This window comes from Typopeltis vanoorti, chromosome 8 (assembly GCF_054136105.1).
Source record: "Typopeltis vanoorti isolate ZY-2024b chromosome 8, IOZ_Tvanoo_1.0, whole genome shotgun sequence".
NCBI lineage: Eukaryota > Metazoa > Arthropoda > Arachnida > Uropygi > Thelyphonidae > Typopeltis > Typopeltis vanoorti.
This window is the reverse complement of record NC_143556.1, coordinates 84,219,746-84,237,488: the sequence shown is the minus strand read 5'-3', so window position 1 is coordinate 84,237,488 and position 17,743 is coordinate 84,219,746. Positions and strand designations below refer to the sequence as shown.

The following is a 17,743-nucleotide window of genomic DNA, read 5'->3' as shown; positions in this document are numbered from 1 at the left end:
GTGTGTGTGTGTGTGTGTGTGTGTGTGTGTGTGTGTGTGTGTGTGTGTGTGTGTGTGTGTGTGTGTGTGTGTGTGTGTGTGTGTGTGTGTGTGTGTTCAAAGAAAACGATCAAATCGTCTCTGTATTTAATATTGATATGATTTAAATAAAAAAAAATATTATTATTATTATTATTATCGGCTTTCCATCAGGTGAATAATGTCCTCCGAAGGTGGCATAACCTCCATAGAATACCAAATTCATATTTATAGAAGGATGTATAGGTGGCTAAAACAATAATATGTTCATAATCGGTTTCATGTTTTCGAGCGAAAAACTGGAGTATTCGGAGGAAAATAACCCCGGAGCCACAGTGTGAGACAGACTGGTGCAATGTTGGAAAAATTTACGTGTGCAAGTTCACTGAGGTTTCTTTTTCTCATTCATTCTCTTACATTTTTATTATTTTTTCTCCCTCACATTTATTAATCGTGACACACAGCAGACAGACGCATAACAATACCGATATGTTCAACAATGCAAATTATATAATTATTATTCTTATATAATTATTAACCACTCCTCTAGCCATGACAACCATGTAATTCAAATATCGAATATACCTGAGAATTACCGTATTTGCTGGCGTATAAGACGCACCGGCCTATAAGACGCACCCCCTTTTTTGTACACATTTTTTTTTTGCGGGGGGGGAATTAGATTAGATCCTCTTCCTGATTCCGCCAAGTTCTTATCATTTTCTCATTTGGGGGTGGCCCGAAATGCCTCTCAGCAGCCCTGTTTCCATGTTCTTTAGCATACGCAATCACACGTAGCTTGTATACAATATTGTAGCAATGTTGACGTTTTTTAGCCATAATTTGCCAAGAAATTTAGAGAAAATTTAACGGCAGAAATTTATCACCGTTCACAACAACCGCGACAATAATGGGAAAGTTTAAACGAACAGAAACACAGCTGTGATCGTCGATGACAGCGCATGCGCATCCACTGAACTCTACGTAACTGGAATGCTCTCACACACCGCAAGGAAGCAAGAAAGAAATCGCGTAACTCGGAACAGGGAAAATTTCCAGAAATCAAAGTAATAAAAAACTCAGTAGCTGCGAATAAGACTCACCCTGCTTTCCAGACCTATTTTCAAAGAAAATAAGTGCGTCATATACACTGGCAAATACGATATGTGATAAACAGAGAACACAAACTAAGTGCTGAGCATGTTGAAGTAGCTAACGGATTCGAGAAAGAGACAGAGAAGTGGATTACCAACTGATGCTCTCATTATTTTTTAAATCGCTACAGGCTACAACTTGGGATGCATCTGAAAGTATTATATGCTGGACACTGTCTAGACTGGTGAAGAACAGCAGATGGTCATTACGGATAAATGACCATCTGCTGTTCTTCACAAAAAAAAAAAAAAAAAAAAAAAAAAAAAATGCAGAGATACAGCAGATATTTGAGAACCGAGAAACAGTAGGTTACGAAACATATGCCCTAAATAATTGGGGGGGGGGGAGAGTTTATATCAAGGGATGAACCCTGTTCTTGCTGTTTTATGCAGTAACAAGCGCAAGTGTAGATTTGTTGAGAACCACACGAATAATCATGATTAGGCATAGAAAATAGTGGTCTGTGACCTGAAGAGCAAGGACGCAAGCCAATTACATGAATTTGTGTTGGCCGTTTGCCACACATGCGATGGAAATTTACAATAGTATAATAAGCAATGTCAGAGACCACGTGCTGTCCAGGAATGGTCATATGAATATGAAGTTTACACAACAATACACTTAAATCAACACACCTCAATCTCATTGAGAATCTCAGGAATTCAATAGAATCAGTGGTTCGTGGTAATAGTTCACTTAAGCAAGTCTGAAGAAGTTGTCGTAATTCTTAAGGTACGCCTCGGGTTGGATGCCTGTGAAGTGTTTTGGGACCATCATGAAGTCCATACATATGGTAATAATATAACAAGAATAAGTTTGGTGATCATTACGTCCATCTCTTGTAAATAAAAACTTATAAGTTTAATAGAATCTTACTGTTTAAGAATATACACTTGCTATTCAATAACTGATTTATGAACATGGTCTTGATATGGCCCTTGAATATTTATTGGATATTTATGCCAAGAGATTGTGCTTTACCATTGCTTCATAATCGCAAAGTGGAAAACGTGATTTATTTGAGTATGTGATCTCAGGTCTATAATAAAGAGAGGTTTTCAATTAACTTTGCTAAGTAATTTGCTGATTTACTTAATTCGATATTAAGATGAAAATTAGTTCCGATGTTAAATATATATTTTAAGCTTAAAATACTGTAATAACTCAGTTATTTTCTTTATCAGTTCCGCAATGATAATTCATTTGCCTATAGAAAAGGGCGTACACATACACTCCAATTTTATTGTCTGTCGATGAAGATAAAAGTCATTAATCTGTGTGATAATTTTAGGATTTCAGCCCAACTAATGAATTTCCGAAATACACAAAAGTCAAACTTAAGAACTTTTGTTCTTGGGAACAATATGAGAGGAAAGCCAGACATCTTAAGATAAATTTGGCTCAGCAGTTGATCAACAAAACCGATTACTACATATGCTGTCATTAAGTATGGACACCACAGCTGATGACCCTTCATAGATCAACTAAGATGGTGATTGCGGCTTACTCTTATGATGGGACATCCTTCACTTATGATCCCCAAAGTCATTGCAGATGTGTGTTATATACGTGGAATTCATCTGAGTCAGAGACTTCTAAGAAATATTAATTAACTTTCCTACTTCATCATCAAACTTATGAGTGTACATTCCATTTCCCTCAGGATCTATTCAGATCTTCCTTCAAGTTGCGCACAAATGAATCAGCTTTCTATAATTATAGTTGATATTTTTAACATTCACTATCTTATGGGGAATGATTTTGCAATTCATATGAATCTTTTTCGCAAAGTATTATTTAGGAATAAGCAAACTCCAGTTTTGTTTTGTTTTTCTTAACAAAACTGGTTAAGGATTATTCAGGATTATTTTATGCGATTTTTGAATTGCATAAAATAATCCTGAATTTTATATACATTTATGAAATTAAAATATTATTTAATTCCTTAATTATTTTAAATATACAAATAACTGTTTATAAATAAATATATTTTTATTATAAATAAAAAGGTATCTGTTATTATTTCTACAAGATACAACTCTTTAATCTTTATACAAGATATAAATCTAAATCTTTACACACCCTTCTAAGAATATAATCTCCGATGTTAATTGCGGTTAACTAAGAATAGTCCCACTGCAACCCATGCATGTCGTAAGAGGCGACTAAACTGGGATGAGTTTCGAGAGTTTCGCTCTCTTAGGTTTCTTCCGAAATTTTTTAATCTGGTGAGGGGGGGGGGAGCTTAGATTTGGTGGGTTTGCCCTGAGAGAGAGCATTTTAAGTCTCTGGGGAGGGTGTTCTACGGCGTGGTCTGTGAGAGGACCTGTCGGTGGATGCTTTTCCCTGGAATATGAGCGGTTCTGCCCAGTGGTGGGGTCCCGTCACTGAGTGGAACCAACGCTGAGTTGGACAGTCTTTCGGCTACTCGTAGGGAGTGGTCCGGGTATCGTCTTAATTTTTAGAGGTGGCTTTACTTAAAAATCCCACTGTAGTCCAGGAAAATCGTACGAGGCGACTATTTATATATATATATATATATATATATATATTTACCGGTAACCTTTCCAAGGCTCGATAAAAGACTGATGCGTCTGTAGCTTTCAGGGAGTTGAGGGTTTTTTCCTGGCTTCTTTAACGGTATGATATCGGCAGTTTTCCAAGCTATAGATAAATGCTAGAATCTAAAATTCGCATTAGTTATTGACTAGCTGAACTGTAGCTTTTCATGGAAGCAATTTTATTATTCTGTTGGTGATGCCATCTGAGCCTGGAGCCTTTTTGTTGTTCAGATGAGTTACGATGCTTATTATTTCTGCTGGAGTAGTGGGGGTGATAGGTTCTTCATTATCTTTATACTGCCGTAAAGCTTTCTTGACCTGGTGATGAATCTTGTAGATGATGTTGATGCTTAGGTTTACATAAGATAGATTGCACTGTGTTTCCAGGTTTCCTATTAGAGGTTCTGCTTTTTCTTTATCTGTACGAGCAATTTCTTTCTTGGTCTGTATGGTGATATGAGTTGTCTTTTGGTGCGGAGGGTTCTCAAGAATTTCCAGACAGAATGATCCTCTGGGTTGATATTAGCTAATATTGCTTCCCATTCATGATTTCTGTGTTTTTGAAGAGATTCACCAACAAATACACCGACTGGTGGAACATATCACAAAAGACTTCAAGTGGAATCTTCATATAGCTGCAGTTTTCATCGATGCTGGGAAGGCATTCGATAACGTGTGGTATCCAGCCCTTATTTATAAACTTATAGAATCGAGATTTAACATGCCAATAAAGTTAACAAAAATAATCCATGCATGCCTCAAAGATAGATATGTGCAAATTAAAATCAACGGAATAGTATCAACCAGACGTAAAATCCTGACAGGTATACCTCAGGGTTCTCTTTTGGCCGGCATCTATTCTCAATCTAGCTGACATCCCACAAAATCCGAGAACAACAATGACTGCATTATATGTAGATGACACTGCAATACTAGCAAGATCTATCTCAGTCCCCAACTGGCAATCAGAAGACTTCGAAGTAATATCAATACACTGGAGAAGTGGTTGGCAGACTGGAGGATCCAAGTAAACCCCCAAAACTTCTTCCATATTACAAAATGGTGCTATGTTCCAGAAAGAGGATCCTTAGCAAAAAGGACATTCATCTCTTAGGACTTAAAATTCCATAACAGACATAAGTCAAATATCTCGGAGTGCAAGTAGATAAAAACAACTCCAATTCAGCAAACATATCAAACTCATAGACTCGAAGATATCCAAAGTAAGTGCTCAACTTTATCCCATGATCAACCGTAGAAGAAAACTAGACATACAAACCAAGTGACTTATCATAAGATGGTAATACGCCTGGTCATCACCTAAGTTTCCCCCTGCATGAAGCCATACCTTGAAACAAATATTCAAAAATGCAGAAAATCAAGATCAAATGTCTGAGGATGATTCTGGATGCCCCATGGTTTATCAGAAACTCGCAAATTCATTGAGAAGTCAACATTTCTTCCCTTCTCGCAGGAAAGTTCTTCACCAAACAAGCACCCAAACCCGCTGATCAAATAAGCTGCTGACTACAATGAAGCAGAATACTGCAAATACAAAAGACCCAAATCAATCCTACATCTAGCTGAACACGACTAATCTCACTGCCCTCACAGGGGGAGAGCATAAAGCTCAATAACACCCCACCCATAGTTTTTCCTATCAGACAAAGGGGAATACGAAAAGCATGTATGCTTCACCCATCCTGCCAGTAACGTTCTGAGTTCTTTCTTTATCAGCCCACAATTCGATACGGGAATTTTAAAAATGTGGTAATGCGATATTCCATTTCTGTTTGCTCTTTGGTGAGAATGAATAGTTCAAACGAACAGCTGACTTTTGAGTGAAATTCTTAATCATAATGCTGGAATATATGGACCGTTGACTAGAGTTTGTCTTTTAAGTAATTCGATAAAAGGTCAATTCGCAAACATTGTTTACCAATTTAATTATAAAATAATCACTGATATTTATTATTCATTTTCATCGAAATGGAAAATTGGTAAATGGAAATGGAAAATTAATGGAAAAAAAGAGTATAAAAAAAGCTTCAAATTTTTATCGAAAATTATAAACGACGATCAAGTTTTAGACTCGATATTTTCATGAGTGTGTGAATACTCAAATATTGTTTGCGTACTTTGCATCAACAATAATAGCAATTTATTATGCCCATTTCTAGTAAGATTCGTTACCAACTTGAAGCATTTAAGTCTTATTTTTTTACTAGTAACTAAGAATTTTATAGGTTATAAAACTTCATATAATTTAATCATTAGCAAAATAATATAAAAGTTTTTTTTTTCCTTTTCATTTTTTCCTTTTTTTCCCCAATAAGATTGACTGTGCTCAATTTGGTACATTGATTCGGCAATTTTTATAAATCATTGCTATATTCAAATATACTATTCGATTCTATATTCAAATATACTATTCGATTCTATATTCAAATAATAAACTGAATGCTATATTTTAGTTAGTTACTGCAATTTCTTTCTATCTGTAACTGCCATACAAGTGAATATCAAAAGCTATACACTGGTTTCCATTCTTCGTTGGTTTTCTAGTTAACATTTCTTTTAGTATAGAAAAGAAAATACAAGGTTAAACAAAGTCTAAGAACAAAATCGTTTGCTTTCTAATTTTATCAAAAAAATTTCTCAGCTATTCTCTACGTGCACTTTCTTCTAGTGACCTCCCAGAAAAGGTTTGAATCAGTCTTAAGTGTATTCAAACAACGGTACGACTTTGTTATGGATCTACACATCTACCCAGGAGGCAATAAGGCGAGAAAGTAAGTATCAATTTCCCGACATACAGCAACACATGCACGTTTTTATGCAGTTTTTCCTTTCCTTTGTAATTTAGGTAATGGACGAATACTGGAACACAGATGTGCTAGAGTTTGGAGCAATAAATATTACAGGATTCAGGATCATGCAACCAAATGGTTTAGAAGTCCGACAATTTCTCAGCATTTGGAAATATTTGGACCCGTACAGATGGCCTGGAGCTGGAACAAAATATATTTCAGTAAGTTTTCTTTTTTATTTAACTTAACCACAAGTTAAGCGAAAAATTGTGTTATACATAATATTGAAAGCTGCTTAAAAGGGAAAGAAATTCATTAAGAAAATAAACGAATAAACCAAAAGAGACCATAGTGTTTGAAGTTTATATTGTTTTAACTGACTCAAACAATGACTAACTTTCTTTCTTTTTTTTGTTGCTATTGTTATTGAAATAATAGATAACAAGTGAAAATCATTTAAACAGAGTAAATATAACTACTTCTAAATGCTAATTTAATTGTCTTTTGGGATTTAAGTATTTAGTTGAGCATTGTTGCGAAAATATATCACGTGACTTCATTATCATTAAGTGCTCATATTTTAAAATCATAACTTCATGTTCCGTTATATTCGTTAACAGTCATTAATATATTAATAAATTTAATTTAGCATTAAATATTACACTAATATTTTTTGACAAATTATAATTTGTGTAATTAAAGAGTTTCATAAATTGAACTACCTCCTTTTATCTGATAGGCAGACGTGGCTCTGATGTATGATGGTACAAAAGTAATCTTAGATGCTTACAGTCGTCTACTGAAAAAGCAACCTGATATATTCCGTAATAATTTCAGACGAGGAGAAGTGTATAATAACGGCACAAAAGGAATCGATTGTCGTGCACTTCCTGTTGCGCCTTGGGAACACGGAGATCGGATTAGTAAATATATCAGAAAGGTAAGTTTTGAATTTAATGTTTATAAGATGATACAAATGGCTAATAGATAATTTTCAGTAGCTGTTACATGGATTTAAGGAAATGCATTTGCAAAACTTAATAAATGTGACTATAAAAAAGAAATAAATGTACACAGCAGAGATTTTATGATATATTCCGAAAAAATAATAAAATGCAAACAATGAGTGTTATATAAAGCTGATATTGTTACTGATAGCTTCCTGTCAATTTTTAGCATGTTTTTGATCAATGCTAAGGTAACTGACTTCTTTTAGTCTGAAAGAAAAGTCATTCTTCGTGAGTTTCTGTTTTCTTTCTCCCCCCCCCCCCACAAAAATTTCTGTGTAGGTATCTTTTGATACCATTGTGTAGGTATCCAATCATGAATGTTATTAGTTGTTCATTAGGTAATAATTCTCTTAGATTCTTCCCTATTAGAGGTTAATTGATATGAGATTGACTCATCTGTTTCTATGCTTCTCAACAGGTAATTCATTTTCAATTTCGATAAACCTTGAATTAATTAAACTACGCCGTAGTTTCCATTAGTTAAGCAAGGGCATACAGCTGTAATATATTTTAATTCATGTTTTTTTTTTAATTGTGAACCGAATTAAATGCATTATTCGTTCGTCCTCTCACACGAAGATGCTCAGACAAGTTCACCTTCTTCATAAACGAAAATTTTATTTTTGACTGTTTGGAGACTTCAGAGTTTTTTTCTTCTTTTTTTTCCTAAGAAAGTGACTTTCTGTCTTTACTGGTAGACATTTCCACTAATCTCATGTAAAAACGTGTATAAATAATTTATTTTGAAATGTGTATTTAAATTTATGAACTCAGGCTAATGGAACATCTCGTAATGCAGCCTTTGGCAACGATCATCCTATCGTTGGCGAAAGTTTGGGTTCATTTCCTATCTTAGTATGAGAAAACGTATTTTAAGACTTCTGAATATAATTCTGAATCAGTTAACGCTAATGCTTCTTCTTATTACGTGACACCTCCAGGGAGTCTAAAGATTCATCGAGGGAGTTCATCTAGTCTACAATTCTGTCTGCTCCACTCAGTCCACCAACTTCACCGAACCACAACTACCATCATCATCCACACCAACGCCATCTACCGTCCACCACTAGTATTTTCACAGAAAATCAAAAACATCCATTCCCACGGGGGATTCGAACCCGCACCCGTTTGGCTGCAGAGCGGATACGCTAACCACTCGAATATTTTATTTTCTCAAAAGCATCTATGTACATTCGGACGAACTATTTACATATATACAATAAGTACATAGCATGCTTATTTCAGTTAACAATTTTCATTTACAACATGATAATATATACAATAAAATAATACAATATACAATAACATATATGCAATAAGTACATGGCATGCTTATTTCAGTTAACAATTTTTATTTACAACATGATAACATGCCCAATATCTATTTTCACCTAGAGTCCTGTGCAATCTTTTGGGCAGTTAGTTTGCCATTTAACATCCATTGAAATATTACAATATTTTTATCTTATCTGAAAATTATAAGACATATACTTCCTCTTATGCAAATAGATATATTCATTACTATACAATATTTCTACACTTATATATACATATTTACATTATGTGTTTAGTTTTCTATTCCATTATTTTTCCTTTCAGAGCGAATTGTATTGGCTAGTTTTTATGTTTTTTTCTTTATGGTGGGTCTTTTATTTCCATTATTTGTATGTTTTCTTCATATTCTTCAGGCCTATCTTTCGCCATTGGTGTTTTGTTATCTTTTTTTCTCTTTATTGTGTCTGTTATGATTTCATTTAGTTGTTTGTTGAGTTTTTGCATTATATCTAGCCTGTATCTCTTCCATAAATTCTGTCACATCTGTATGTCCAGATGGTGTACATTGTTGCTATAATTATAATTGCTTCGGTTATTTTCATGTTTCCGTCCTTTAGCGAGAATAGTGTGTGTTCTCTGATTGGTTCTTTGTGTTTTATGAATTTCTGAACAGTGTTTCATATTGGAGAGGTATGGGGGAAGTATAACATTATGTGATGTAGTGTTTCTGGTTCAGGGCAGAAGTAGCATTTGGCTGGGGCTTGGAGTGGAATAACTTTGTATGCGCACCATAAACTGGTTGGTTGGCAAGCGTGGTGAACCTTGCTAGCCTACCTAAATTAATAAAATGTTTTTAATTTAGGGTATATATGTAATCTGAATGCCTTTTTGGGTGCATTGGATAATTTAATTTTACATTTTTTCAAACTCTCGGTGTTGTGGTGGTGGTAAAACTGCTCGCGTGAGAGTAATATGTGCAATTGATTTTGGTTTCATTTTGAGGAAATCTTTTATTGCTATATGATTATGAATGAATTTGTACCCCTCCGCAACTTCAATGAACATTTGTGGTATTTTGCCATTCGATTGTGGAAGGGAACAAATTATTTGGTGGGACATTATTCTTTGCATGTAGTTTATGATATATGCACTCCATGCTTTGTGTTCCGAGTAAGCTCTCTCTGTGATTTTTGCTCTTGCACTTTGAGTTTTTAAATGTACATTTATTAAACCAAGTTCTCCAGCTTCTATATCATGAAATATTGTACACCTTCGTATGGGTTCGTATTTCGAATCCCAAATAAATTTTGCACATTCTCTGTGAATTTTGTCAACTTCGTTGCCATTGTAATTAATGTTGGCTACAAGGTACCATATTTTTGATAGTAAGAGCTGGTTACATATTTTTGTCCTGCTTCTAACTGATAATTGTCTGGGTCTCATTTGTGAAATATTTTTGTAATTTTGTTATGAGCTACTTCCCATTGCTTGTTATGATGCGTTTGGTCCCCTATGCTGATTCCTAAAAGAGGGAAGTGTTCATTGATTTTAATTTCGTTCGGCAGGGTTGCCTTATTTGCCCACCTGCCGACGAACATCGCGTGACATTTATGAAAGTTGAGTTTTAATGCGGATGCCTTTTCAAAAGATTTAAATATATTACAAGTAATCATGAAGGACTCGGCTGTGGTTAGTGTTAACGTAACATCGTCGGCATAGGCTAGTACTTTTCTTTTATCTTTTTCTCTTATATGAATACCCGCTATGCCGGGATGTCCCGATATCGCTCGTATCACCGGATCTAAGGCAAGAGCGAATAGGATCATAGATAAGCTGTCTCCCTGTCTGACCGAGCAGTCAATTTTAATAGGTGCAGACAGTTTTTTGTTGATTATGAGTTGTAACTGTGTAGTGTTGTATATGTTTGACATTAAATTTTGAAATTTCTTCCCGAAACCTGCAGCTTTAATGACTTCTTTCAGGTAGTGGTGACTAACCGAATCGAAGGCCTTTTCTATGTCCAAACTTACCAACAGGCATGGTTGTTGTGTTGCCTGGTTGTGTTCATATATGCATCTAACTGTCAGAATATTATCTTCTATTTTTCTGTTTTTAACGTCGCAGGTTTGGGATTATGGTATTATTTTATGTATGTGTATTTGAATTCGTTGTGATATGATTTTGGATAAGATTTTGTAGTCTGTGTTGAGGAGTGTAATGCCTCTCCATTGTGAGTTTGCGGTTGAAATATTCTGGGATGCTTTCCGAATTCTGTATTTCGTTCAGCATTTTCACAAATAATGTCTCAAACGGGGGATAGTAAGCTTTATAAAATTCCGCAGTGAGACTGTCGGGTCCTGGAGATTTGTGTAGTGACAGGGACTTTATATTTTTTTTTTTTGCATTCAGTTTTTGTAATGGGTGAATTTATACTTTCAGCTTCTGACTTTGTTAATCTCGGTAAGGTTTTTAATAAATTTTGTGTTTCTGTTTTGTCACTTTGTTTTTGGGAGAAGGTACTTGTGTATTGTGAGTGGAAGAATTGGAGGAGGTTTGCATCTCCCTCGACCTCTGTCCCCTCATGTTTTGTTTTATGAATAGAGTTTTTTTTTTTGCTTTCTCTGCTCTTCAAAGAGCCAAGCTGCTTTAGACTTCCTTTCACCATGTTCCATTGTTTTGATTTTTGCACGTATCCAGGCCCCTTTAGTCTCTTTTATTTCTATTTGTTTCGATTTTGCTTTAAGAGCGTTGATAGCTATTTTATTTTCTGGGAGGGTTCTGTCTGTGTTGTACTGTCGTGTTAGTTCTTCTATTATGCTTCTTTTTTCTTGGTTTGTTGTATATTTCTTATATTTTCCTATTTGTATAGCAGCCTTTTTTTAATGTATTTTGAATTGGTTCCAGGCATACAGTGGATTTTCTATTTCTGTTATATTGTCTAATATTCTTCTGTTGTAAATGTGTCTGTGTTGGTTATACTGTTGTTCAGCTTCCAGACTGAGTAGTTTCTGTTGGAGTATGTATTTCTGTTGTTAGCCTGGAAAGTTTGCCCTTGACCATGTAGTGGTCACTAAAAGTCAATGGCAAGTGACAAACCTCCTTAACGGTTAATCCCATATATCGGCTTATGTAAATTCTGTCTAGCCGTGAGGCATTGGTGGGGGAATAATGAGTATAAGCTTTTCATGTTGCATGTAATTCTCGGAATATGTCTTTGAGTTGACATCGCTGTATAATGTGTGAAAAATTGTTTTTTGTTATAGTATTTTTTACCTCTCTGTGGTTTTTGTGTGTGTGTGTGTGTGTGTGTGTGTGTGTGTGTGTGTGTGTGTGTGTGTGTGTGTGTGTGTGTGTGTGTGTGTGTGTGTGTGTGTGTGTGTGTGTGTGTGTGTGTGTGTTCAGCCGGACCGCAAACGTTAATTAACGACACTATTTGATCTTCCCAGACTATTTCAACCTCTAGCACTTTGTTCTATTAGAGTAGAGTGTGATAATAATTGTATGCTACTTCTCTTACTTATCAAAGTCATTAAACCTGCAATGCCATTACTTTGGGCTTGTTCGCCAAGAATGTAGTAGTGTCACTGCAGATTTCTGTGTAGTTTTTGTTCTGCTTCTGAATTTTTTTTTTTTTTTTTTTTTTTTTTTTTTGTAATCTGGTATCTTGTAGCATTACTATATCTACTTGGTTCTGGTATATTGTGTTTGTTAGCAATTTTTGTGAAACCTGGTTATTCAATCCATTACAATTCATTGTAATTATCTTAATTGGCTTATTCTTCATTTTTTGTATATATATTAGCAGGCTTTATTTCTTTCTGTTTTTCCTTTTTCTCGTTTTGTTTTTAACATTAGGTATGAACTGGATTTTTTTACGTCTCCCTGGAGTAGAAACGCTGCGGTTTGCTTCATGTTTTCCCCTTTCGTCAGGTGTCATATTCTTTTCTTCTTCTTTTCTCATAGATACCTGACCTTTATCTGTTTCTAAACCAGTACTATTCCTTTCTCTTTCTTCCGTTGTTTTTTCTCCTTCTGGATCCACTGGTTTTTGATGTCACAATTGATATATTTTGAGAATCACCCCGCTCCGATTCCTCTTCGTTGGCACCTATTTGGTTTTTTTCTTCTAGATGATGTACAGTATTATTTTATTGTACATCATCTACTGACTCTAGCTCTTCTTCTTGGTTAGGTTGGTTTACTTCTGGTCGTTTAACCAACATTGATGCATAAGTTTGCCCTTTACAGTCTTCCGTATCATGTCCGATTCTTTTGAATTTATCACACTTAGGTGTCGTACACTGCTTTCGCAAATGTCCAATTTTTCTGCATCTGAAACATGCCGGAGGTCGTCCTGGAATTATGAATATTCCGGTCATTTTTTGAACCTTAATTACATACGGTATATCTTCTACTTTTGTATCTTCGTTCAGAGTTATAGTTAATTTTTTCTTATTAGAGAGAACATGGGACCACTCTTTATCTTTACAACTGGTGTTATTTTCTAAAATTTCAATTTTCCCGAATTTTTCAAAGTGCATAGCTTCTAATCTGTTTGATTTTTTTTTTTTTTGGAGGGGGGGGGGTTAACCAGTGTATAACAATGTCAATTTTACATCATTTACTAATGGGTATTATTTCACATTTTAAATTACGAACATATAATTTCTCTTAAGTTAACAAAATTGGCTTTCACTGATAGGTGTGTAAAAGATATTAGAAACACATGATTATATTTTAACGCACTTAGGTGCCACGCATCAGAACCTCTTACCTTTGCTTTTAAACCTTCTATTACATCCTCCTCTGTGTATGGGGCATTTCAATCAGGGTCGCATTTCAATATACAGGCTTTTGTCCAGTCAAGTTCTTCGGGTAAGTTTAGCACTATGCCAACCGACCCGGATTTAATAATAATAATAATAATAATAATAATAATAATAATAATAATAATAATGATGATGATGTTAACACTATGCCAACCAACCCGGCAATAATCATAATAATAACTTAATTAATTCTGAGCGATGTATGCTGCATAATAGCATACATCGCTCAGAATGTTATCTTAATTGAAAAAAAATTTCCCTCACACATCTGTCATTACCATACGAGTAGTGGAAACAGTCACTCTTGAAGTTCCTCCATTGTAAAGTTATTATTATTAACTTTACAACCAAACGAAGTGACTTAAATGAAGGGAGTCTACTCTATCCATTTTTTTCCAAAACACTAGCTTTTGTGACACGGTTACATTGACAGCAATGTTTGAGCACTTCTCTTTTAGAGTTCGTCGATTTTTTAACCATTATTACGCATAAAAACTACTCATAAAAGTTATTTCATAATATGCTATTTGCATGAACAAGACGGAAAGAAAGAAATTTATTTATTATTATTATTTTAATTTTCACAAATAGCGACGAGGAAAATCTATTACAAATAATAAAGTGAGGGTTGAAAAGGGCAATAAAAAAAGGAATTTGGGTTTAGTAAAATCCTACATCAAGAATGACTCATAAGCATTTTTCTGTAAATCGATAAAAAAAAAGGAAAAAGTTATTATTTATTTATTTATTTATTTATTTTTTATTGAGAATGAATTGCAGTTGTGAGAATTAAGGCTATGAGACCAGATATATGTGTGTAAATTTCGTCCATTTTTCTGGTCTATTGTGAAAAATGAAAATCCTGGGAGGGGAAAGTCTTCCCCAGTATACAACCGAGTGAATAAACCTTATAATAGCTCTTCGCATTGTAGACAGGATTCGAACCCAGCAGTTTTTTTTTTTTTTTCATCTCAAGGGCGTCGTTGATATCTACTGCGCTTTGGAAGCTAGTGGAGGATGGCTGTCACTTGTGTCAAAAAAAGATTGAAGACTAAAATTTTTCGGCGATTGAATTCAACGTGAATGTTTGATGTCTCTGAATATTTAACTACTCTACCCCCCCCCATTCTGGTAAATTTTTAGTTCAAAATGTTTGCGTGATTTAAACAATACTTTGATCCTCTGAAAAAACACGGTTTATCCATAGTAAAATATTAATATATTGACACTGACTGGTTTCGAAGACTCTGTCTGTACTTTGCTTCTTTTGAGTTACATAAAATATGTTCGAAACATATTAAATATAAAGAGTATAAACTACATCATTCAAAAGTTAAAAACAAAAGCCTTCTTGATAAAAGTGAACAGTTAAACTTGCGCATCGATGACGTCGAGCAAGAACATATTTACTCCTCCATCCGGGATATTGACATCACGTGTAGTATAAAAAGTCAATAACGAGCCGATCATAGTTGGGTGTTAAATCTCGATTCTTCTTGCACTCTGTAGATTAACAAATAAAGGTATTTATCCTTAATCTTAGTTTCCTTAGTTGTGTAGAAGGCTAATGTTCGCTAATTCGAATCCAGAGTGGCTAGTCTGTTCAATATAATGATTTTCAGAGGCACATAAATATTATAAAGAAAACACGCACGTAATATTAAAAAAAAAGCACTACGGCCCTTCTGATTTGATAAATTTATAATTGCAAATCAGCATAGGGGGAAAAGGGAAATAATTAGGAAGTTGCATACGAATAGGACAAGTTATTTTGCAAACTGAAGAGTTTCTTTACGAGAGTTAACACATAAAGACTTATATGGACAAACAGAACTTCTTGTGTGCATCAATTAACCGATGCATTTAATGAAAGCTGTTCCCAACTCCATCTCACCGCATTATGAGAAGGCCATTTAAGAGGATAGGTATTGGCAGTCTCATGCAAAATACGGAAACAACTGATCTCAGAAGTGTTTCTAATTTTACTGTAGACGTAAGACCTTTATGTGTATAAGGTTGGAGGACAATTTCTATGAGATTCTTTTGCGTAATGGTTTCTACAAGGTTAGACGAAAGTTAAGTGATGGCTACCGATTCGTTGGAGTAGCGGCTATGAAAGTACGTTTAGAAAATGTACATGACAGAAACTGAACGTCTATTGGAGTGAATCTGTGAGAGACGGTTCATCTATTAAGTACATCGCTCTCTTATGGATAACAATAATCCTTCCTAGGGAAGATTCTGGTGTCTCTCCCAAACGTGAGAATAGTGCTCTAAGGTAGAGTGAATTTCGATTCGTACAGTGCTAAGAGATGTTCAGGTGGGAAGTAATATCTTGAAAGAAAGAAAGAAAGAGGATGTTTTCTAGAGGTAGAAGAAGGTATGAAGCAATGTGTCTGTCCTAAGAAGAGATGCAGTTGTAAATTCTTAGATTTCATTTTCATTTCGTATAGTGATTCAACGACCGCGAGCCCCCTTTTACGGGGAGGAACGGCACCACCTCAATCCCCCCCTATTTTTATCCAGACTCGGGACCGGCATAGCTGACAAGTCAGACCTATGGCTGGAGGGATTGTCTTAAGAATTCTTGACTGTATCCGTGTGTGTGTGTTCACGGGGCTCGTTTGCGGGATGAAAAACTCCAGATAAACTGGGGGAAAAACTCTGCTGTCCACGCCCAAGACCGGCTAACATGGCTATGGCTGAGGAAGGTCCTTAAGTTCCTCACGTCGTCGACGAGAATCGAACCTAGGACACTCCTTCCCCAGACATATGGTTACGAAGCGCATAACTACTAGGTTAACCGTGGGGACAGTTCTTAGATTAAGACGAGAGATCTTATTATTTTTGGAAATATGAGTATAACCGAAGATAATAGAAAGTGAAGTGAGACTTCTTATGAGAAATAAGCAGAGCTGTGTTTTGGTAGCATGGAAGTTCACTAGAGAATGGCAAAGACATCAGAGTTTAACAATGCATGACGGATCTTGAAGTATTTGAGAAGTACAAAATATGCCAGATGAAGAATAGAAACGGATAGCATTGCAATCAGCGCAAAAATGCAAATGATTTGTGATTAGTGATAGGTCATTTTTAGGAAGAAGAATGTCGGCGAAATGACAGAAGCTTGATGTGTTCCGGCATTAATGGGGATAATCTAGAGAGGATACCCTCATCCACGCCGATTAATGATCGCATAAATAGGAAAACCCGCAATTGATTTGCAAAGGGGAAAGGGTAGTATGTAAGTGAATAGTCTGGTAAGAAGTTTTTTTTTTTTTTGTTAGATTCGATTAATATCTAGGAAAGGTCAAAAGCGACGTTAAAAGTGTTTCCAATTCTTTCTATAAGTGACTCCAAAAGTAGAGTGACAAAATTCATATTTCTTGTGAGTAATTAGTTGGGGTTCTTCAGGTACTGAAGACGTTGGCTATTAACTTTCTTGATTATGTTTCGAGAGACTTGAAGTGAAGCAATGGGATAATAGTTTGATGGTTGACTTCCATCTTTTTTTTTCTTGATTAGACAGAATATAAACTTTTACATTATGAGAGATAGAGAGCAGATGATTGAACGGTTATAAAATCAGTTAAGCTGGGTGCAAATTGTGGAGAACAAATTCAGAGTATAACTGATATATATATATATATATATATATATATATATTTACTGTATACTGCCTGGAAAGAAGTTAACGGATACCATTGTGGGAGGAACAAACAGCCATGGAGCCCACCTTAATAAGAAGCAGGCCTCCTTTGCTTGGGATGGTTGCAGCAATACTATGGTGCATAATTTTTAACAAGCGTACATTAGCGATTAATGGGAATTTTGGACCCTTTTTTTTGCAGGCATGTAATATGATCCTGGAATATTGTGACGCAAACATTCCTTGACCTCACACTAAGTTTCAGTTCATCCTACAGATGTCCAATAGCATTGAGATCAGGGATCTGTGGAGAACAGTGAAGTGGTAACGTTCATGTTCACAAACCACGCAGTTATTACAGCAGCAGCAGCAGCAACTTTATGAGCCTGTGCATTGTCTTGCTGAAAGAAACAATGGTCCGTAGAAATCACAAAGT

The 17,743-nt window shown here is 35.3% G+C and overlaps 1 protein-coding gene across 1 annotated transcript in view; it reads left to right on the top strand.

Annotated features, from left to right (window-relative positions):
- The window catches only part of LOC150104172 (glutamate receptor 1-like), a 509,694-nt gene that overhangs the window by 349,567 nt on the left and 142,384 nt on the right, over nucleotides 1-17,743 (top strand). The window contains exons 5-6 of the mRNA XM_090396414.1: nucleotides 6,601-6,765; nucleotides 7,284-7,484. Coding sequence (XP_090252540.1) covers nucleotides 6,601-6,765; nucleotides 7,284-7,484 — 366 coding nt within the window. The remainder of the gene's footprint in view (nucleotides 1-6,600; nucleotides 6,766-7,283; nucleotides 7,485-17,743) is intronic.